This window comes from Dasypus novemcinctus, chromosome 21 (genome assembly GCF_030445035.2).
Source record: "Dasypus novemcinctus isolate mDasNov1 chromosome 21, mDasNov1.1.hap2, whole genome shotgun sequence".
Lineage (NCBI taxonomy): Eukaryota > Metazoa > Chordata > Mammalia > Cingulata > Dasypodidae > Dasypus > Dasypus novemcinctus.
The window spans coordinates 54,398,845-54,421,914 of NC_080693.1; the positions used below are offsets into that span (position 1 = coordinate 54,398,845).

At 36.5% G+C, this 23,070-nt stretch overlaps 1 protein-coding gene across 6 annotated transcripts in view; it reads left to right on the plus strand.

Annotated features, from left to right (window-relative positions):
- The window catches only part of SPAG9 (sperm associated antigen 9), a 148,087-nt gene that overhangs the window by 39,430 nt on the left and 85,587 nt on the right, over positions 1–23,070 (plus strand). For 5 of the 6 annotated variants that reach the window (XM_058283950.1, XM_058283951.1, XM_058283952.1 and 2 more), the window contains one exon: positions 20,195–20,265. In XM_058283950.1, the coding sequence (XP_058139933.1) occupies positions 20,195–20,265 (71 nt within the window). Of the gene's footprint in view, positions 1–7,347; positions 7,417–20,194; positions 20,266–23,070 lie in introns of those variants that run through there. The other variant, XM_071210586.1, reaches the window with a different exon arrangement.

Consider the following 23,070-nt stretch of genomic DNA (forward strand, 5'->3'; position numbering starts at 1 on the left):
AGTCTTCTGGCATTCAAGAAGATCTCACATAACTTTTAATCAGATATCTTAGAATGGGGCTAATAGGTGTTTGATAACAGAAGCCAGCTTGAATGAGACCAGTTGAACCATGTGTCACACCTTTGTACTTAGGGCTTAGTAGATACCTAGAGAGGTACAACCTTGTTAACATTCAACACATTGAATGACTTCTATGATTCTACTATAGAATTATGAGGTCTTAGCTGTATGATGGACTCCACAGTGCACATACTAACATATATTTCTAGAGTCATGTTACCATGAGTACCAGTCATCTAGAGGAACATTCTTGTTGGCACCTGCAAGCTTTTGGTATATTTCAAGAATTGTGTCTTCTCTGTTCAAAAAAGAAGAACATTTAATTATTGGAAATACTATTTAAATCCTAACCTGATTATGTTTTTATGTCAGGGATTATAGAGTATTTTAGAACCAAATACTGAAGGCCACAGTGTTGATTGTTTTACCAGTTAAATTTTCTTCTCGATTTCTAAAGATCATCAAGTTTTGGGTAAAAGAGTTTTTTTTTTTTGATTTGTGAAATATTCCTTGTCTAGTATCCTTTTATGCTTTAAGGAATCTGCTTCTATGATAAGGGAAATACCATAAGAGAAATTACCCTTAAAATGGTATTTTTGATATCATAGTTGTACCTTATCAGTCTCTCACATTTAAATGAGATATTGCTTCTTTTTTTCATGAAAGTTACTAAATGGGATAAATTACTAATCTTTCACATACACTTTAATCCATGTTTTACTAAAATTAAAAAAATTTATTCCTTTTTAGTAAATAAACACAAAATATAATCATTTCTTAATTAAGGGAAGTGGTCAATTTAGAAGAATTTTTGAGTGTCTCAAAATTTGTCTTTTTCGATGTCCCTGATTTTTCTTCCAGACTGTTTTGCCAGTGAGCCTTATCCACCCTTTTGGAATTGTCATGTTCTGTGATACCTGTATTAGTCAGTTAAAGGGGTGCTGATGCAAAGTACCAGATATCTGTTGGCTTTTATAAAGGGTATTTATTTTGGGGGGTAAAAGCTCACAGTTATAAGGCTATAGAGAGTCCAACTCAAGGTTGCTTTCTCACCAAAGTCAGTTGTCACATGTTGAAGCAAGATGGTCACTGACCTCTGGTCTCTCCTTTCTCTCCAAGTTTCCAGTCCTGTCTCTCTCTCTCTTTATTCAGTCTTAGCTGTCTTGCCAAGGTTAGCTGTAGGCCATCAGGCAAATGGCCCATCTCTCCCTCGGGCCGGGCCCAAGGATGAAACATGACAGAGCTCTCTCTCTTCCAGTGTGTCTTCCTGAGTGAATGTCCTCTTAAATAGGCCTACCGAAGGTGTGGGGACTCACCCTGAGTATCAGTGTATTGATGCGGTTGAATCAAAGCCCTAATCTTAACAAATAATTTAATCAAAGACATCTCAGCTGAATCTAATACAATCAAAGGGTATCACCCCTAGAGGAATAGATTAGTTTACAAAGATAATCTTTTTCTCTTTGGGATTCATAACTAATCTCAAGCTGCCACAGTACCCATCTTTCCATTCCTTTCTCCAAAAGTAGTAATTACCATAGTTTCTATTTTAATTCAAAGTAATTTTAAAATATTAGATATAATTTTAAAATAATTGATAATACTCTAAAAAAGTGATTAGGGACTTCTTCCCCAAGCTTTGAATATAGTCTTTTTTTTTTTAAAGTTATAAATTTATTGCTGAAATTTATTGCTTCCTCTTGTTGGGATAATTGATTCTTATGTGAATGGTTTAAAAAAGACATGCCATAAACTTCTCTACATACAATTTTAGTAAAGATTATATAGCATGAATGCAGTTAAAAAATTTTTAAAAAATATATTCTTTGAATGTAGTCTTGAGCTTAATTTGATCTAAAAAACTTATTTTTGTTATTAATATAATAGCCCTCCAGAATTCTCCCATAGGAATCTACTGTCCCATTTTGAAATGAATCTTAGTATCAGTTAAATAACTTGGAACTGTAGTTAATCACATTCAGATATTAGATATAACACTAAATCTCATGGTTCCATGAACTGAGGCTTTAATGTGTTTTTTTTTTTTAATTTATTTTTATTTTTTATCCATGCTTTGGAACTTACTGAACTGTTGTTTTTCCCTTCCCCTGTCTTTGAGACCTTAGTCTTTTTCTCTTTTCCTTCTAATTTTCTTCTCTCATCCTTCTATTTTTTCCCTCAGCCTGAAATGTTTTTTCCTTGTTTTTATTTTAAAACCACATTTAAACATCTCAAAAAAAATTTTTTTTTTTGGAAAGTTATTTGTTTTTATTTTCCCTTTTACCCCTTAGCTTTCTCTCTCCCATTTGAGTCAAAGCCCATTGTTTTCAAAAAAGGTGGTGGTAGGAGGTAATTTTTAAGTGTCAGTGCCCTTATATTGTTGGAAAACAAGACTAGGAACATGTGTTTTAAAAGGGTAAAAACAAATTTAAATGTGTGGTATGTTAAAAGACTAATTTTTATTATATAATAGTAAACAGATTATCTGGACTTTTCAATCATCTTAATTCTATTCATTTTTTAAAAGAAAAAAAGTGTTTTTTTGTTAAAGTAACTGTAAACTAATACTTATTTTTAATAAGTATTCATTTAAGGCCATTGACTTTACCTATACAAGAAGAATGGTGGATACAAATTTTTTCTGTTCAATGCCATTTTTTGAGTGTCATCTGATAACTGTCTTGTCCAGTTTCCAAGTTTATGTTTACATAACATGTTAGTCTTTAAATTTAAAAGACTGTCAATTCTGATAGCTGTGTTTTAGAGCACATTTCTCTACTTAAAAATTAGTTGCAATAAATGTAAGTTCTGCTCTGAAGATTACTTCCTGTATAATAAGGGGAAATTTTGGCTGTAGCTATTTGCTATTTGTAAAGCAAAGTGGACTTAATAGGAACTGAATTGAAGGACATACTTTACAGGTTTTGGTAGTATGGAATCTGTCAGGTTGTGGTATAATTCAACAAAAATGTTGAGAAGTTGAGTCTATAAAACTTTATTATAATTTTTGTGAGACCGTGTCTGATTTTGGAGATTTCTGGTTGTGCTGTTTTTAAAATATGAACTAATATAAGAAATAATTTTGGTTGTTCCAACATGACTAAATCATAGAAAAATCAATGCTGTGTATTACTCCTTATTTGGAAGTAACAACTCTTCTTGGTAGTTAACATCTTGTGAGCTTTCAGGAAGTATCTGAAATATATGGTATGGAATAAGGAAGTTGTGGATAACTGTTGGATGTTATTCACCTCTATAAGGTGTCTATAATCAACCTCACCATTCATAGTGTGGCAGTAATGTGTTCTTTGTGAGAAAAAAGCTTTTATATTTATTGATTTTTTGGTATATTGAATATTTCTAACTTGTAAACCAAATGTAATTTTTTTTTTCAAATATAATCTTAAATGAGTCTAGTAAACCTAGACACCTTAATTCATTTGAAAATATTAAACTCCTATTATATAAATGCCTAGCATTCTGCCCTGGTACAGTTGTAGTACAGAAGAGTATGATATGGTGCTTGTGGTAAAAGAGATGGCAGTTGTGGGGGGAAAAAAGCGTGTACTTGACTTTCTAGTTTTTTTTCCAAATGAAACATATTTTTATTTTACTGTTATTAAAGTTTATATATAATTACTTAACATTATCATAAGCAATTTCCTTGTTGTATAATCTTATCTTTTAATGTCTGTGTACACATCACTATCCAGAAGCTATACCATCTATTAACAATTTTTTTTCCCTTTTTTTCTTTTAAAGGTTTATTTATCTGTCCCTCCCACTCTCCCACCCCTGTTGTCTGCTCTTTGTATCCATTTACTGTGCATTCTTCTGTGTCTGCTTGTCTTCTCTTTAGGGTAGCATCGGGAACTGATCCTGGGACTTTACAGAGTGGGAGAGAGGTGCTCAGTCTCTTGTACCACCTCAGCTCCCTGGTCTGCTGCATCTCTTATTGTCTCTCCTCTGTGTCTCTCCTCTGCTCAGACTAGCTTGCCGCATGGACCAGCACTCTGCTTGGGCCAGCTTGCTGTGCAGGCGAGCTCTCTGCTCAGGCTAGCTCTTTGCTCGAGCCAGCTCTCTGCTTGAGCCAGCTTGCTGTGTGTGCCAGTTTGCTTTCACCAGGAGGCCCAGGGAATTGAACCCTGGACTGCCCATATGGTAGACTGGAGCCCAATTGCTTGAGCCACATCTCCTTCCCAACAATTCTTGTTTTCCCCAATATCTGTGCTCCTTCCTTGAATAAGAATTATTTAGTGGCCACTTCATTTTTCACCTTGGCTATCTAGAAGCTGAGAACAAACTTTGAAGCCCAACCATAATGGCTGTGTGGACTTTATCTGTTGGCATATTTAAATTGTTTTCCTTGATCAAAATGTTATGCATATATAATGAGTATATTATGTATATATTCTTGTAGGCTATCTCAAATCCTTTGTGGAATGAATCAGGGTAAAAATAAATTTAAAAAAAATTTAAAAGTCCCTTGTTGGTTGGATATTTTTTCTAGTGTAGTGAAATTTTACAGTGAATTTTTTTTCACATCTATAGTTTCCCCCCTCTTTTGGTTAATTTTCTTAGAATATATTTAAGGAAGTAAGTCAAGGAACATGAACATTTTGGTGGTTCTTGGTATATAATAGGGTTTAGCCATTTCTAATGTGAACAGAATCTGAGAGGTAAGGGTAACTAGAAAATTCCATTTTGTTTATCATAATTAATGAATGTGAATCTTTATTTATAACCTGTTAGCACCCAGAGCTAATATAGAACCATTTATTATTTGATTCTCTCTTAGGGGATTTCTGTGGCCCTCAAGCTCCTAGAATTTACAATAGGTTACTTTTTCCTTGAATATCTTTCCTTGATCTATATTCCCTTGAAGTATAGAGCCTTTTGTGAAGAAGATGGTAAGATTTAAATGACAGTTATTTTAAGCCCCTTAACTCTTTTCTGATTCTGCCCTACTTCATTTAAGTCCATTTCTAAAAAATTAAATGGAAAAAATGTTTTTGTGCAATTGAAAACATTTGTGCTACACCCTTGTACTTTCTACCATTTCCATCCCCCATATAACATTCATTTGCTTTTTAAATTTGACATTAAGATCTAAGTCTAGGGAAGTGGATTTGGCTCAACTGATAGAGCATCCGCCTACCATATGGGAGATCCAGGGTTCAAACCCAGGGCCTTCTGACCCATGTTGTGAGCTGGCCCACACGCAGTGCTGATGGGCGCAAGGAGTGCTGTGCCACACAGGGGTGTCCGCCATGTAGGGGAGCCCCACGCACAAGGAGTGTGCCCTGCATGGAGAGCTGCCCTGTTCGAAAAAAGTACAGCCTGCCCAGAAGTGGTGCCGCACACACAGAGAGCTAATGCAGCAAGATATGCAACAAAAAGAGATACAGATTCCTGGTGCCACTGACAAAAATGTGAGCGGACACAGAAGATGACTGAGAGAACAGACAATGTGGGGGGGTGGGGCGGGGGGGAGAAATAAAAAAAAAGTGTGAGCCAATAAATTCTCCTTAAAAAAAAAAACAAAAGATCTAAGTCTAGGAAAATACCTTCAAGCTTAAAGTACTTAACTTTGAAAGAAAAACAGTCCTTGTTTCTTTGTTGTAAGAATCAGTATTCCACTAATGAAAAGTATGAGGCGGTAGTATAATCATTACCATATTTTTGTTTCAAAGGAATAAATGACTTAAAAATTTTCATTAGGCAATTATTTACAAGCAAGGTCTATCAATTAATGATGTAACTGATGTATATAAGACTTTTCACAACAAAGGAGAAAAATTGACCATTTTTAGGGTACTAGGTATAGTTTCCATGTTGGAGCTAATACTTGAGAAGGCCTAAACGTTTTCTGTCACTTTTTTTCCGATTGCTTAAAAATACCTTCAGTCTGATTAAAAAAAACCTTCATCAGCCTTTACTGTGTTTTGTAATTGGCAAAACATGCTAGTATTTGAAAAAGTTGAATAATATTGTAATAGTAATAAACTTTTTCCATTTTAGTTTTATCCTGTGAATAGCTAGTCCCATCTACGTAATTTTTAGAATGATAGAAGTAGATAAATAACTTGTGTTTTTGTTGAAAGTATATATTTTTAATAAGGCAGCTTTGTAATTTTAGATTTATATGTCCTGATTTCTAAAAGATGCCAATATTATAGAAAGTTACTTTTTAGTCCATTTAACTAGAATCTAGTTCTTTGCATTATCAAGACGATATGTATCTTTAATAAACTTTATTTTAAGAGATCTTTTTTAAAAGCATACATGTAAGAGAAAACAGAAATTTAGGCACAAGATAATTTGTATTTCTTCTGCTTCACTTGGTATCCTTTGTGGTCTTTAGATCTGCTTATATTTTATCTGTATATGGACTCTTTCATTTCTGTAGTCTGTTGTCTATTGAGAATCTCAAAGTTATAGTTTAAAATTAATATATCAAACTGAAATATTCATAGAAAATTAATTTTATGAGTAAGGGTTAAAAGATTTCTGTTAATTTAGCTTAGAGAACAGAATAAAAATGAGTGATTTGATTACTTTTTCAAGCATATGATGGGATGGGTAAGAAAGCTACTAAGCTGTTTTTTCTGTAATTTTGAATGATTAAATTAGAGAACATGAATTTGTTGGTTTTGATTGGTCATTAGAAAGTATTTCTTGACCATGAGAATAATACATAGGATTAAGTACAGAGGGAAAGAAAACATGGACTCTCCCTACATGGAGACGTTAGATTGGAGAATAGTTAACTTTCTGTCATGGAAAGCTTAGCTATAACATCTTTAAGACAGTGACTAGATCAGATCTCTAGAAGCCCCTTCCATTGGGATTCTTTGAAGATATCCTACTGTGTTTTAAGGATGTGACCATTGATTTAGGAGAGCTTTAAAATACTTTTGAATTTCAAATTGTGTCATTTATGATATATCTCATCTGTCTGAAAATCTTTAAAAGTTTAGAGTCGTGGTAAAGGACTAGTTGGCAGAGGATAGATTTTTTATTACTGTTTTGATTGGTTGTCTGAGATTGTTTGCTCTTAAGTCAGCATTTGATTGTTGCTTATCTGTTGGGACTTTTGATGTTTAACTGTTCAAGGAGAAGCTTCTGAAAGACCATTGTCAATCCTTTGAGATTTAGTAACAGTTGGATTATCTGCCTTCCAGTGAGCAGTAAGAACTGAATCCTTTTGAGAAGGCAAATAATGAGTTGGATATGGCATTCTAGCAGGTCTGTTTCTCTTTCTTCCCCCCATAGGCCTATCAGCAGTCTGATGGGGCAGAAGACAACAGAGATGGAAGGTGTTCCAAACTTGGCAAATGCTATCAATCTAAGGAGGTAAGCTCTGATTTTGATAGACAGATCAGGTAGCTTTTCCTGCCTTAATCATATCCTCTTGCTCTATGGAAAGATGGATAGAAAGAAAGAGCACTCAAAATGAAGCTGAAATATCTTCATTATCTATTATAAAAGGAAAATTTTGAATTAGTCTTTTGGTTGTCATTTTTTCTTCTCCCCTCCTCTTTTTTTCTTTTTTAGATGCCTTGATATTTTTAATTTTTACCCCCAGAAAACTAGCAGTTTAAAAAATGGTGATTACTTATCTGTTGGTTTGGTTAGGTTGGATAAACAGAGTCTTATTTATTTCCAGTTAATCTCATTCGTGGCTGGTTTTGATGAATAAAATGGCAGGGTTTTAAGATTTTTCCTGAGATTGTTTTGTAGTTTGGGTTCATTTGGGATCTATTAAGCTAGAAATGATCTTTTAATGTACTTTGTAATGCAGCAATGTAAGTAAAGGTTAACTATAGCACTTGAGGCTTTCAGAATGTCTACTGTCCTTGCCCAGGTAGGCCTTTTTTCCCCTCTTTTCCCTTCCCTTCTGTTTTCCTTTACTGATTCCTTAGTGGCATTCAGGAATTAGAAGAGGTGGCTCTCCCCAGCATTAAAAGGTAGTTCTCAAAAATGTTTTCCCATCACAGGTGACTTAGGCCTTGAGAAAGCTGAGTCTGTTGACTATGTTGTTGTACTGAGTATTGTACAAATTTTTGGTAATTACCAAGAGATTCTGAATTTGGTTAATAAATGTACCTAAATTTTAATATTTTAAATCATAATACTGGTAAAGAAAAAATGAAATAGAGTCCTAGACAACTTCTGTTAGGGTGCTTGCTGTAAGTGTTAAGGAAGAGAGAATAATCACCAGAATAACATTTATAAAATCATGCAGAATAACAAAGAAACTATTCTTAAAGCAACATGGGATGGGAAACGGATTTGGCTCAACTGATACAGTGTCTGTCTACCATATGGGAGGTCCAAGGTTCAAACCCAGAGCCTCCTGACCTATGCGGTGAGCTGGCTCACATGCAGTGCTGATGCATGCAAGGAGTGCCATGCCACACAGGGATGTCCCCAATGTAGGGGAACCCCATGCACAAGGAGTACGTCCCTCAAGGAGAGCCGGCCCATGTGAAAAAAGCACAGCCTGCCCAGAAGTAGCGTCATACACACAGAGAGCTGACGCAGCAAGATGACACAACAACAAAAACAGAAACAGATTCCTGGTGCCACTGACAAGAATGCGAGTGGGCACAGAAGAACACACAGCGAATGGACACAGAGAGCAGACAACCGGAGGGAGGGAGAGAGATAAATGAAGTAAATAAATCTTTTCTTAAAAAAGGCACCATGGGGTGATATACTTTTGATGATTTAGATTTCCTTTTTTTTTTTTTTAAAGATTTATTTTTTATTTATTTCTCTCCCCCCCACACCCCGTTGTCTGCTCTCTGTGTCCATTCGCTGTGTGTTCTTCTGTGTCCACTCGCATTCTTGTCAGTGGCACTGGGAATCTGTGTCTCTTTTTGTTGCGTCATCTTGCTGTGTCAGCTCTCTGTGTTTGTGCTGCCACTCCTGGGCAGGCTGGGCTTTTTTCGCATGGGGCAGCTCTCCTTGCAGGGCGCACTCCTTATGCGTGGGGCTCCCCTACGTGGGGGACACCCCTGCATGGCATGGCACTCCTTGCATGCATCAGCACTGTGTGTGGGCCAGCTTGCTGCACAGGTCAGGAGGCCCTCGGTTTGAACCCTGGACCTCCTATATGATAGGGGGATGCTCTATCAGTTGAGCCAAATCCACTTCCCTAGATTGCTTTTTAAGAGGATTTTAGCGTATGTTTCTACGCTAATGTGTGAGTTAACTCTAGTTGCTATTGCAAACAAACCATAGATATATTTGTGAGGTATAGATATATAATATCTCAAATGTTATGTAAGTTATTTCTCACTCATGTAAAGTCCAAAATGGATCCAGTAGTTGGCCAATTCCTTCAGAGACATAGATTCTTTCCATCTTATGACTCTACCATCTTCAATTCATAGTTTCCAGGTACTCTCATGTATTAAGTTGAAGGAAGAGTAAAAACAATGGAGGAGTGTGTGTGGAAGGCTTTTATTGGGGACAGACCTAGTTGTAGTGCATAAGACTTTTGTTTTTGTTTTTGTTTCATTGTCTGTAACCAGGCAAAAGCTAACTTTTATGACTTGTGCTCGTATAATCTGATTTAAAAAATAATAATTTCAAGGTTCCTCTGGCTTATTTAATTTTATTATCATCTTTAAACTTTGCTGCATATTTATTCATTTATTCAACAAACATTTACTAAATGTTGGGATTTCCTTTTTGTTTCCTTATTATCAGATGACTTTCCTTGACTTTTAAAAATAAGTTACTGGGGAGCAGGTGTAGCTCAGTGGTTTGAGTACCTGCTTCCCATGTACGAGGTCCTGGGTTCAATCCCTGGTACTTCTTAAAAATAAATAAATAGTAAGTTACTATAAAATTAAGATATAATTACCTGATGCTTGTGTTAATATGTTTGAGTTAGGTTTTGATAGAATAAAAATTGTATTACCTATAAAGATCCTGCCAGTCTCAGAGGTAGAGATAACCAAAATTCTAAATGGCTGTCTGAAAGCACATACATAATTTTGCTGAGAGTTGAATATAATAAACAGTCACTCTGGGATGATATTCCTTGGTTTTTCTACTTGCATCTTGACTTGTTTAACTTAGTTCTTACTTAATAAGCAGGGAAATAGATAACAGTGTTTGAGCCATCTTTGTAATGCTGTGATTGCCTGCTAGTAGGTAATAATACATTAGTCTTCTTGTTTTGATTCATGTATTAGTTATCACTAATACATCTAAATGTAAATATAAAGAGATAACAAGCCTTTTTATTAATTTTAATGCAAGAGAGAAATAAATTAGTTAAGGGCCTTATGTAACAACCAAAGTATATAGGCTGTAATTCTTGTACTGAAGTGGAGAGGAAAATGGAAGTAATACTTAATGTTAGAGGAACTAATTTTCATTTCTACAAATTTAAATCTAATTTACTAAGACATTTTAAACGATGAGATAGTTTGCTTTTATTTTAAAATGCGGGTTGGATAGAATGTTTTAGTAACTATGATTGGTAAATTAAGGCATAAGACTCAGGGTTGGTTATTTGAAATTGCCCCTAAGAGCATGTGAACCAAAACAATATAAAATGTCTTAAGAAGGGCGATTAATACAAAGGTATTCAAACTTCCTGTTAAAAGGAATTAAAGGGAAGCGGATTTGGCTCAACTGATAGAGCATCCACCTACCATATGGGAGGTCCAGGGTTCAAACCCAGGGCCTCCTGACCCATGTATTGAGCTGGCCCACACGTAGTGCTGATGCACACAGAGTGCCCTGCCACGCAGGGGTTTCCCCCACGCTCAGGGAGTGTGCCCCGCAAGGAGCTGCCCAGCGTGAAAAAAAGTGCAGCCTGCCCAGGAGTGGCGCTGCACACACGGAGAGCTGATGCAACAAGATGATGCAACAAAAAGAGACATAGATTCTTAGTGCCTCTGACAAGAATGCAAGCAGACGCAGAACACACAACAAACGGGCACAGAAAACAGACAATGGGGGAGGGGAGAGAAATTTTTAAATAAAAGTAATTGAAGGGAGTCGCTGTAGCTCAAGTGGTTGAATGCCCACCTCACACACGGGAGGTCCCGAGTTTGGTTCCCAGTGCCTCCTAAATAAACAAAGGCAAAAAGCAAGCAAAACAAAGGAAAAAACCAACTCAGGGAACTCATGTGACTCAGTGATTGAGCACCAACTTCCCACAAATGAGGTCCTATGTTCAGTCCCTGGCTGTCGGTGCCTAAAATAAATAAATAAATAAATGGATGAATAAAAGGAATTGAATTTCTGAATCAGGTCACAGTTTGCTAACAAGTTAAATATGTGCTAATGGGCTACAAATCTTTTCTATTCTAAGGAAAATTAGCAATGGAAATGAGTTAAATACATAATGAATTTTGCCACTCACACTTTATGAGTAAATGAAGTAGACTATTCTAAGAAAATATGTCTGGACTTTCCTAAACAGTACAAAGATATAGCCATATAATAAACATAAAAATATTTCTTAAATATGGTTGCTCCAAATTTTATTTTGTACATTCATGGGAAACATTCTCAAGTTTAGTACTCAATTTATCATACCATAAGTTGTACCATAAGATAAATTTTTAAGTTATTCTCTCTGGGGCTACAAAGTGGTAAACTATGTGTAGATAAGAATTTCAAAATTATACATTATTGCTTTTACAAAACAGTATATTGTCTTGCAAAATACCTTATAATAAATACAGAGTTACATTTCTCATTGTCTTCAGATTTTCAGTTTTATTTCTAGCTCTTTCTGCCTCACTAACCTATTGTAGTCAGACTTATAACATTTGGCACTAAAAAAGAAAATGAGCAGGTTATACAGAGTAGGAATCTTTATAGAGACTTGTTTATTTACATCTGTGGGTAAAAGAATAGCCAATTTTACTTTTGACTTTTTGTGAATAATGTTATTTCAGAATGTTTTCAGTGTTACTAGTGTGGTTGGTGTGTTTGAAATTTTAAAAACCTTTGTATTTAACTGGTTGAAGATTTTACTTGGGTCTTAAGCATAGTTAAGACAATGCTAAATAAAATCAGAATTCAACAATGATACCACAGACATAAAAATTATGGGCTGCAACAAATTGTAGTTCCATCAGGGTTGTTAATTTATATTTTGAGATGAATATGTACTACTTTTAGTCTGAATCTTTTGATGCCCCCAAAATGAAATTGATAGTATTTAATAGTGTATTTATATAAAGCTGAGACAAAGCTTGGTTTAGTCATAGTTGTGATTTAATTTGCATGAAAAACAGTCAAAAGATGAGCATTATCTTTCAGTATATGTCTGGAATATGCAGCAACGATAACTCAAAACATCTTAAAAACACCATTTTTGTGGATTAAGAAAATTAGCTTTTGTGTTTACAAGAAACGGAGGGAAGCGGACTTGGCCCAGTGGATAGGGCGTCTGTCTACCACATGGGAGGTCCACGGTTCAAACCTTGACCCATGTGGAGCTGGCTCAGGCACAGTGCTGATGCACGCAAAGAGTGCTGTGCCATGTCAGGGAGCCCCACGCGCAGGGACCACGCCCTGTAAGGAGAGCCGCCCAGCGTGAAAGAAAGTTCAGCCTGCCCAGGAATAGCGCCGCGCACATGGAGAGCTGATGCAGCAAGGTGAAGCAACAAAAAGAGACACAGGAAGGTGAGGAGTGGCGTGATACAGCAGGTCCAGAAGGGTTTTGTGGATTATTGTAAGAGCATAACTAAGAGTTTGGTTTTTTTGTTTGTTTCCTTGTTTTAATCAGAAAAGAAGCCACTGAAGGATTTTTAATTTTTTATTGGAGAATTCGTGAGCTTATAAAACAATTATGCATAATGTGTAGAATTCCCATAAATCACCCCTCTACCAACACCTTACACTGTTGTGGAACATTTGTTACAGATTGTGAAAGAATGTGATCAGACTATTACCACTAACTATGGTCCATAGTGTACCCTTGGTATATTTTTTCCATACATCCCCTGTTATTAACACTATGTATTAGTATTGTACATTTGTTATAGTTCATGTGACTATCTCATATTTGTACTGTTAACTATAGTCCATCATCCACCACATGGTTTACGATGTTATACAGTTCTGTGCCTTGTACATTCTATCCAAAGTGTACACTCAGTGGCTCTCACTTTCATCACAGAGTTGTGCATTCATTGCCCCAGCAAACCTTTGAACTTTTTCCTTAGTTCAAAAGAAAAAATTCCATACCCCCCAATATTGACGCTTAGTGTTAATACAGTTCCTTCTTTGACATTGATGCCCACTGAAGGGTTTTGAGCAGAGGAAAGACATGTTCTGACTATTCCCAGGGTACTGTTTTGAGACTATAGGGGAGCAAAGGCTGTAGCATAGACGCTAGTTAAGACTATTATAATAATCCAGGCAAGAGGTGGCTAGAACAGGAATAATGTAAGTGGTGAAAAGTAGTAAATTCTAGAATTATTTGTTTATTCTCTTTAGAGCTGAAACTTCAGACAGGTGTCTATTTTTTAAGTTATCAAGTGCATTCACAAGACAGAAATAACAAGTTTGTGTGAAGGCCTCTCAGGCTGGTGGCACCCAGCCACACCTGGAACACGGGATGTCGGCCTCTAGAACAAGGAGATCTCGGCATTATCTGGACCTCCGCTCTTGCTGGGGGGCCTCAGCAGTTCCCAGTGCCACCCACCACTGTCAAAATGTTATATATATATTTTTAATTCTGAAGAGCAGAGGTATATTTGTTAATTTTCATGCTTCTAAACATGTCCAGGGATAAGAGCCAAATATATTTTTACTAGAAACTGCACATCTGATATACATCTGGACAAATATTATGCCTCAGTCCCAGCACTTCTTTTTTTTTTTTTTTTTTTAAGATTTATTTTTATTTATTTAATTCCCCTCCCCTCCCCCGGTTGTCTGTTTTCTGTGTCTTTTTGCTGCGTCTTGTTTCTTTGTCCGTTTCTGTTGTCGTCAGAGGTACAGGAAGTGTGGACGGCGCCATTCCTCAGCAGGCTCTTCTTACAGGTGCACTCCTTGCGCGTGTTGCTCCCCTACGCGGGGGACACTCCTGTGTAGCACGGCACTCCTTGCGCGCATCAGCACTTCGCATGGGCCAGCTCCACACGGGTCAAGGAGGCGCGGGGCCTGAACCGCGGACCTCCCATGTGGTAGACGGACGCCCTAACCACTGGGCCAAAGTCCGTTTCCCAGCACTTCTTATTTTATCAGGTTCTCAACCACTGAGCAACACCTGCTTCCCTGAGTTTTTCTAATTTTATGTTAGTTTTGACCTCTTTGGGACTAGATGTTTTATCAACAGACTTTTTGTCACATAGTTGAGAAAGGAAAAGAGTCAAGAAAAACACCCCAAAATCAAATTTTCCTATTAAAATATCACACTTCAAAATATATAATCACTTAATGATGACACTTATTCTGGACCTAAAGACATTAATAATGCAGTGTAATAATTTAAAACAAATATTAAGACTAAAATAAATATTAAACAATGCAAGTCTATGAATCACATGTCTAGCTATGAAATGCTATTTTTAAAAGTGAAGAAATATGGGAAACTATTACCAGCCCAACCAAAAATTAATTTTTAGTTCAGGTATATCAAGTTACACATATGATCCATTTGAAACAAATGTAAAAGTTTAATGCTAAAAAGAAAATTGTTCCCTTTTAATGCCTTTCTTTTTTTTCTTTCTTTCTTTTTTAAGTTACCAGGGCTAGGGATTAAACCCCTGACCTTGTACTTAGGAAGCCAGCTCTCAATCACTGAGCCACATCAGCTCCCCTAAGTTGTTTTTTGTTTGTTTCTTTGCTGCTTGTTGTTTGTTTTTTTGTTTTTAGGAGGCACCAGGGACCAAACCCAGGACCCCCCATGTGGGAAGCAGACACTCAACCACTTGAGCCACATCTGCTCCCTAATGCCTTTCTTACTGGAACTATTTTGAATACACAGTAATCTGAAGCTACTTATCTTTTAAGTAAGTTAAATTTGAAAAGCAAATATTTCATATTCTGAGTAGAATATGAAACTCAGTTTTGGCTGTGTAGACATCTTAGTGGCATCATATTGTACAATGTTTTGAACTTTTTATTTTCAGATGTAGTAATAAATATTCAATATTCTTCCATTCAATCCTGGGTACCATCCCATGTCAGCACATATAGATAAACTGCATTCCTTTTAACAGATACCTTTAATTATTGTATTAAAAGAAATACTGGTATGGGACTTACCGTACATGCCAGGCACTGTTCTAAGTCTTGTACAAATATTAGCTCACTTAATCTTCATATCAACTCAGAGATACCACTATTATTCCTCATTTACAGAGAGGCAAACTGAAGCCCAGAGAGGTTAATTTAGTTAAGGTTTCACAGCTAAGAGGTAGCAAAGCCACTAAATTGTATTTCATCATGTGACTATCATAGTTCCCTTTAAAAAATCCTAATTACATATTTGGAGGTGGTTCCAATTTTGGGGTTATACAATATGTTGCATAGAGCATCATTTTCATTTATCTATGGGCTTTGGTGTAAGTGTTTCTGTAGGATACAAAAACAAGAATACTAATTCTGGGTCAAAGGATATAAACACTGTTTATTTTAATATGTATTACCAACGTGACTTCCAAAAGAGTAGTTTGGGTTTCTCCTCCCATGATACCCATCTTTCTCTCTCTCTCTCTCTTTTTTTTGTCCTTGTATATGGGAAGCTGGCACTCAACCACTGAGTACACTGGCTCCTGGGAGTTGATTTTTTTGTTTGTTTTTTGTTTTTAGGAGGTACTGGGTATGGAGCCCAGGAACCCAGGACTTTGTACATGGGAAGCAGGCACTAAACCACTTGAGCTACATCTGTTTTCCTCTCTTTCATTTTATATTCTCAAATCTGTTAACAATCTTGGTCATCTCTCTTAGGAATTCTGATGTCCAAACAGTACAACTTGTTTGTAATAGTTCTGAATAATCTGTTTAAATCCTGTGCTACATGATGAACTCATAGGATTGTTGGAGAGCATAAAGAATAATGAGTATTCAACACAAGGAAAGTTCCTATGTGAATGGGTACAGTGAATTTGGAGGGAAGTGAAGCTGTACAAATAGTTAATTCATCCAGTCACTAACTTCTTCCCAAAGGTAACCACCTCCAGACTTCTAACACTACAGATTAGTTTTGTGTATTTTTAAACTTTATATATCTGAAATCATACAGTATGTCTTCTTTTGTGTCTGATGCTTTTTCCCAACTTCTTGCTTATAACATTTTGTCCATGATATTGTATGTGACAATGATTTGTTCATTCTCTTTGTTACATAGCATTCTAATGCATGAATATAGTATCATTTATTTATCCATTCTGCTATTGAAGGACTTTTAGGTTATTTCCAATTTTGGGTTGTTTTGAATAGTGCCACTCTGTACATTGTTTTAAATGCCTTTTGGTGGATATTTATTTGTGCTTCCTAGATGTGAAATTGTTTTGTGATAGGGTTGACAAATATTCAACTTCATTAACTTTTGTCAAACGGTTTTCACATTGGATGTACTACCAGCAGTGTGTGTATGAGTCCAATTGCTCTATATTCTTACCAGCACTTGGTGTATTGTATTTTTCTTTTTAGCCATTCTAATGGATATAAATGTATTGCATTTTGGTTTTAATGTGGAATTCCCTGACGATTAATAAAGTTGAGTACATAGTTTGCTTAGCAGTTTGATGCCTTTGTGTCAAAAATATCTGTGATTGGGTTTTTTACATAAGAACAGGGATTTTTTTCTTCATGTGTTTACTTGTTTGAAAGAAAAAGGAGCACCATCATAAGGTTGCTGTCAGACTCAAATAAGTTAGTTATGTAAAGTGCTTAGGACAATTTACAGTACATGGTAAGCACTATATGATCTTAACTGCTCTTAGTATTGGTGGTGGTAGTGATGGTGAGATGAATTTATTTTTGTGAATTCATATCAAGCCAATTGATGAGAATAATAGGTTGTATTATTCAGTAAAAATTTGAAATTGAGAGTTATGGACATTTTTATTTTATTTTAACTTTAGGAGTCAATTTTGTTTTGGTTGAACATTTTCAAGAAAATCTTGATTCACACAGATGAGCAATTGAAAATGGATATTGTTGACCCAGTAGCCTTAGGATTCCCTTAAGCTTTTAGATCAGCAGTTTAATTGCAAAAGAAAGAGTAGAAAATATCTACTTGTTACTAAATATCTATAACTTATTTGAATTTCCTGTTTTTAATTTTAAAAAGTATAGAAGCAGCATTTATTAGGGTTGATATCTGTCAATAGCAAGTGATTTTATCAGAGTCTCTCATGTAACCGTGGGGATGCACAAGTCCAGGTTCCACAGGCAGGCTTCAATCAGGGGCTCCGATGAAAGTCCAATGAAGGTTCTTTTTTTTTTTTTTTTTTTTTTTTAAGATTTATTTTTTATTTATTTTTCTCCCATTCCCCTCTCCCCCGGTTGTCTGCTCTCTGTGTCCATTTGCTGTGTGTTCTTCTGTGACCGTTTCTATCCTTATCAGTGGCACGAGATCTGTGTTTCTTTTTGTTGTGTTGTCTTGTTGTGTCAATTCTCCTGTGTGTGCAGCACCATTCCTGGGCAGGCTGCACTTTCTTTCATGCCAGGCGGCTCTCCTTACGGGGTGCACTCCTTGCACGTGGGGCTCCCCTATGCGGGGGACACCCCTGCGTGGCACGGCACTCCTTGCGCGTATCAGCAGTGCTCATGGACCAGCTCCATGGGTCAAGGAGGCCTGGGGTTTGAACCTTGGACCTCCCATGTGGTAGGCGGACACCCTATCCATTGGGCCAAGTCCACTTCCCCAATAGAGGTTCTTGATGAGTTCTGGGAGACATTGGCTGTCCAAAGATGAGCTGGGAAATCCTCACTCAATGCTGGAATCACTTCCCCTTTTAAGGCATTCAACTGATTGGATAAAGTGTCACTCATTGCTGATGGCAATCTCCCTGACTGATGTACTTGTAATCAGCTATTTATGATTTACTACTGCAATAAAGTCAATGGTGACTAAAGTCCATAAATGCCCATGTATTACAGTTTGCCCAGTGCTTGCTTGACCAAACAACTCAGCACAGTTACCTGGCCAAGCTGACACATTAACCTAATCATCACACAGCATAAAAGATTTTTATAGTTTTAGCATTTATTGTATTATCACAACACATCTGCATTACAAGTTTGCTTATTATTGCTCTGCAGCCACAGGATAAGTTGAACAGCAGATGTACTGGATCCTTGCCTGGCATGATAAAGTATGCTCCATGGTTATTGTAGTCTGAGTTTATTCACTGTTGCAAATTTGATGAGCCAACATACAGGCCTGAATTACAAACAAATCAAAGCAAAAAGCCAGAGCTTCAGTTTTCCTAATCAATGACATATTTTCAAGATATTCATACAAAGGTGGCAGGTAAAGCTATATAAACCAAAGATGAATGTACTAGGCAGCACAAGTTAGGTTTTATTTGATCTCTGGTGCGCATTAGGCAAATAGAACATTCAGGTGTGTATTGTTATAGTTCACAGTAGGTATTTACTCTTTCAGCTATCTGACATAGTCATAGGCCATAGCTTATAAACAGGCTTGTATGTATGCAGCTAGCTGACTCTTAATCCAAGCGAGCATTTCCACCTAACCTAAAGCATTCAAGGAGACTTAAATTATTATCTTGACAAACACCTTGAACATCAGCTTTAATTCTCTCGACCAGACTGAATCTCATTGCTCCTTAGCTAATATGGGCTTCTCCAGGCTGGCCAGTCTCTCCCCTCTACTTCCCACCATCACTGGTTTGTTTGTTTTTTTTTCCTTCTCCAGATATTTTTTTTGGAAAGTAGTTATTTTCATAAACATGTTGTTTATATTAACGCCTATTGGTTTTTATTTTCTTTCATCATTTTTAATTTTTAATTAAAAAAAATGATATTTAGATTACATTAAAAATATAGGGAATTCCCATATACCCTGCTCCCCACACTGCCCACTTTTGCCCCCATTAACAACATCCTTCATTAGTGTGGTACATTCATTGCAATTGATTGAACACATTTTGGAGCATTGCCACTGGATTATAGTTTACATTCTCTCTCACACAATTTTGTAGGTTATGGCAAGATAAATAATGGCCTGTATCTGTTGTTGCAGTGTCATTCAGAACAATTCCCAAGTCCCCAAAATGCCTCTATATTACACCTGTTTTCCCTCTCTCTGACCTCAGAACCTCCAGTGGCCCCTGCCTCCACATCAACGATATAAGTTCTTCCATTGCTAGAATCACAGTAAGTTTATAGTAGAATTCCATTAAGTCCACTCTAGTCCATAGTTCATTCCCCAATCCTGAGAATTCTGGGATGGTGATGCCCCTCCCATTTGTTCCCTTCTCTATTAACAATGCCTGGACTATGCTTACCACCATCTATTGTGAGAACTGCAATTTCTTTGTGGTCCTGCTTGGACTCCACCTCTTCTCTGAATCATGCCTCTGTCATATTAATCATTATTTCCTTTACAATCCTGTCCTGACATTCTGTATTTCAGGATCTAAAATTTTATTTTTTTAATACCATAAAGTTATATTCTGAGCACTATCCAAAATCAGTGCCACTCATAAAATCCATCAGCAGAGGGAGCTAAATAAAAGAAGCTGAGTTCCTGAAATTGAGAAGAACTGAAGTGGAAAATGTATCTAAAAACAATGTACCTTTACATACTGCCCATTAGTGAAAAAGAACTTTAATAATATTAGAAATAAATTATTTGGTCCCTAATCCCAGGTTAGAATTTCAATGAAATGATTTGTGACTTTGGAAGAGTGAATTTTATATTGTTATTAAAGACCTCTTTTTTATGATGACCCGATAAGCATGCATATTCAAATGTTACTTTTTTCCACTGTTTTTCTCCACTTTGAAAGGATAATAAAATGAGATCATTAGCTTTGTGAAAAATTTCATATGGAGCACTGAGTCCTAAAGGATATGGATAACCCATTCCAGGTTTTAAAGATGGACTTTTTGAAGTAAATCTCTTATATTTTGTTTTGATTAAGTATATGTGTCTTGATTTCAGTTAGCAGACTTGAAGAACGAGAAGCCGAACTGAAGAAGGAATATAATGCATTACATCAAAGACATACTGAGGTGGGTTTCTGAATTGTTCTGACCATGCTAATATATTAAGACAAAGAAATTTAACCATAGAGAGCACTTCTTAAGTTTTCTGTGCAAATCAGCTAGAATAATTCTTGGGGATCATTTCCAGCAAACATTAGACTTCAAATGGTACTAATCTAATTACCAAATATTGGCTTTTTTTATTTTTTATCTGGAATTAATCTTGCATGTGGTGGATTAGTGTGCCACAGAATAATTTGATTATTTAAGACAGTTTAAATCCTTGTTTCTTTGATTGGCTAAATGAAAATTTATGTGCACATAGTGAAAAAGTATCATGAAGAAATGATGGAAAGAACTTGTTTGCATTCAGTTTATAACAAATAGCAAACACATAAATTATAACGTCTTAAATCGGAGTGATTCTAAAATAATTTTTCAGTATGATGTTTCAGTATTTTAAATTAACAACTTCAGCACATAATCTCTCCAAAGCAAATTTTAATTAGAAAATGTACTTGAGGGTTTTTAAACTCTTTTTTATGGTTATCCTTTCTTATGTTGCATGTATTTCTGTCTTCCTAAGGTGAAAATTATTTTTGTGTATCATGATCAGCCAAGGGTTCACATACCCAAATAAATAGAATCTTCTTAGACTCACATAATATTTGTTACATGAAAAGATAATTCCTCTTTTTTCTAATCTGTCTTTTCCCATGATACAGATGGTTCCAGTCTTCAACTTCCATTTTTCTTTTGCTAGTTTATGTAGGCCTCTGTAGGCACCTGAATTGTTGCTTTTTTTTTTTTTTAACATTTATTTTATTTATTTCTACCCCTCCCCCATCTACTCTCATGTCCATTTGCTTTGTGTTCTGTGTCTGCTTGCATTCTCGTTGAGACCCAGAGTCTGTGTCTCTTTCTGTTCCGTCAGCTCTCAGTGTGTGCAGCCCCACTCCTGGGCAGCTGCACTTTTTTCATGCGGGGCGCACTCCTTGCACATGGGGCTCCCCTGTGAGGGGGACACCTCTGTGTGGCAGGGTACTCCTTGTGGGCCAGCTCACCACACAGGCCAGGAGGCTCTGGGATTGAACCCTGGACCTCCTATATGGTAGGCGACCGCTCTATCAGTTGAGCCACATCTGCTTCCCTGAATTGTTGCTTTTAAGATAAAACCCCAATTCACCTAGTTTCATTTGCTTTTTTTTTTTTTTGGGAGGGGGAGAGGGAGGGTTTCTTGAAATTTTTTACTGACTTTTAGCCCTGAAACATGAGGTTCGCTGATTACTGTTAGCTTCAATAACCACACGTCGAGTATGAAATACCACAGAACTGATGATACCTAGTGCCAGAGGGAAAAGGTTGGCCATAAAGAGGCTGGAACTTTAGATCTCTGGTAAGACAGGAGCATTTTAACTGGCAGTTTTTTCAGTATGTAAAAAATATCCACATTAATATGATGTATTTGGTGGGTAAAAAAACAACAGCTGTTAAAGGCCTATGGTTGGTTCTTTTTACACCATGGATTTCAGTGCCTGAGCAATGCCCTACAGAAAGTGTACACTCTGTACTACTTGTCAGTGTTGATAATTAGAAATGTGTTTCGGGTAATATGTTTATAAGCTACAAATAAGGGAATAGGGATGAATTATGAATAATGCTTTTGTTTAATGAGGTTCTAACCTTTGAAATTGAGGATTATTAAACTATAATTGATGAATGTGTAAAATATATACATTCTTGAAAAATTGACTGTCAAGTGAAATTTCATATTTTTCTCATATTTAATAAAAGTGAAGATTGTTCCTTCAAGAAATAAAAGCATATCTTAATTTCAAATGAAAAAATATAATAATTTTTCTGTCTATTTCTATGCCTTCAGAGGACAGTCCAAGAAGAAAAAGAGATTTCAGGAAAATCTAAATTACCAAGCCAGAGATCTGGGCACAAGTATCCAGTAATCAGGGAGATTTTACATGGAGGGTGACAGATCCCTTGTCTTTGTCATAAGTAGCTTCTATCCTCTTCCCTGATTGATAGGCTTCCTTTATTTTGCATTGCCTCAAGGAAAATTTATGTAACTTGAAGATAAGGCTGCTTCGAAATGTGGGTCTGTTTTGCTGTAGCCCACATTTTTCTGTAGCCCACATTTTTCTGTTTATACATCTGTACTAGAAATGGCGTTCAATTAGCAATTATAAATAGCTATCTAAAGCTATAGAACTAGGTGTCCTTTAAAGGTAAACTTAGAAGCCTTCCAGTAAAGGAAGTCTGAAGGATTTAACCTTAACCTCTTCTTTATTAATCACAAAGAAGGTAGTATCTTATACAGGCACAGAAAAGTTGTTTTAAATAATACTTGAAAAAAAAATTTTTTTTTAAGATTTATTTTTTATTTATTTCACTCTCCTTCCCCCCCACCGTCTGCTTTCTGTGTCCATTCGCTGTGTGTTCTGTGACCGCTTGTATTCTTGTCAGCGGCACCCGAAATCTGTGTCTCTTTTTTGTTGCATCATCTTGCTGCATCAGCTCTCCTTGTGTGCGGCGCCACTCCTGGGCAGGCTATGCTTTTTTTGCGCTGGGCGGCTCTTCTTACAGGGCACACGCCTTGCGCGTGGGGCTCCGCTAGGTGGGGGACACCCCTGCGTGGCATGGCACTTCTTGTGCACATCAGCAGTGCGCGTGGGCCAGCTCACCACACAGATCAGGAGGCACTGGGTTTGAACCCTGAACCTCCTGTGTGGTAGGCCGACTCTCTATCCATTGAGCCAAATCTGCTTCCCTTAAATAGAACTTTTAAATCAAACAAGTTGTTTGCTGCTTAAGGGAAAT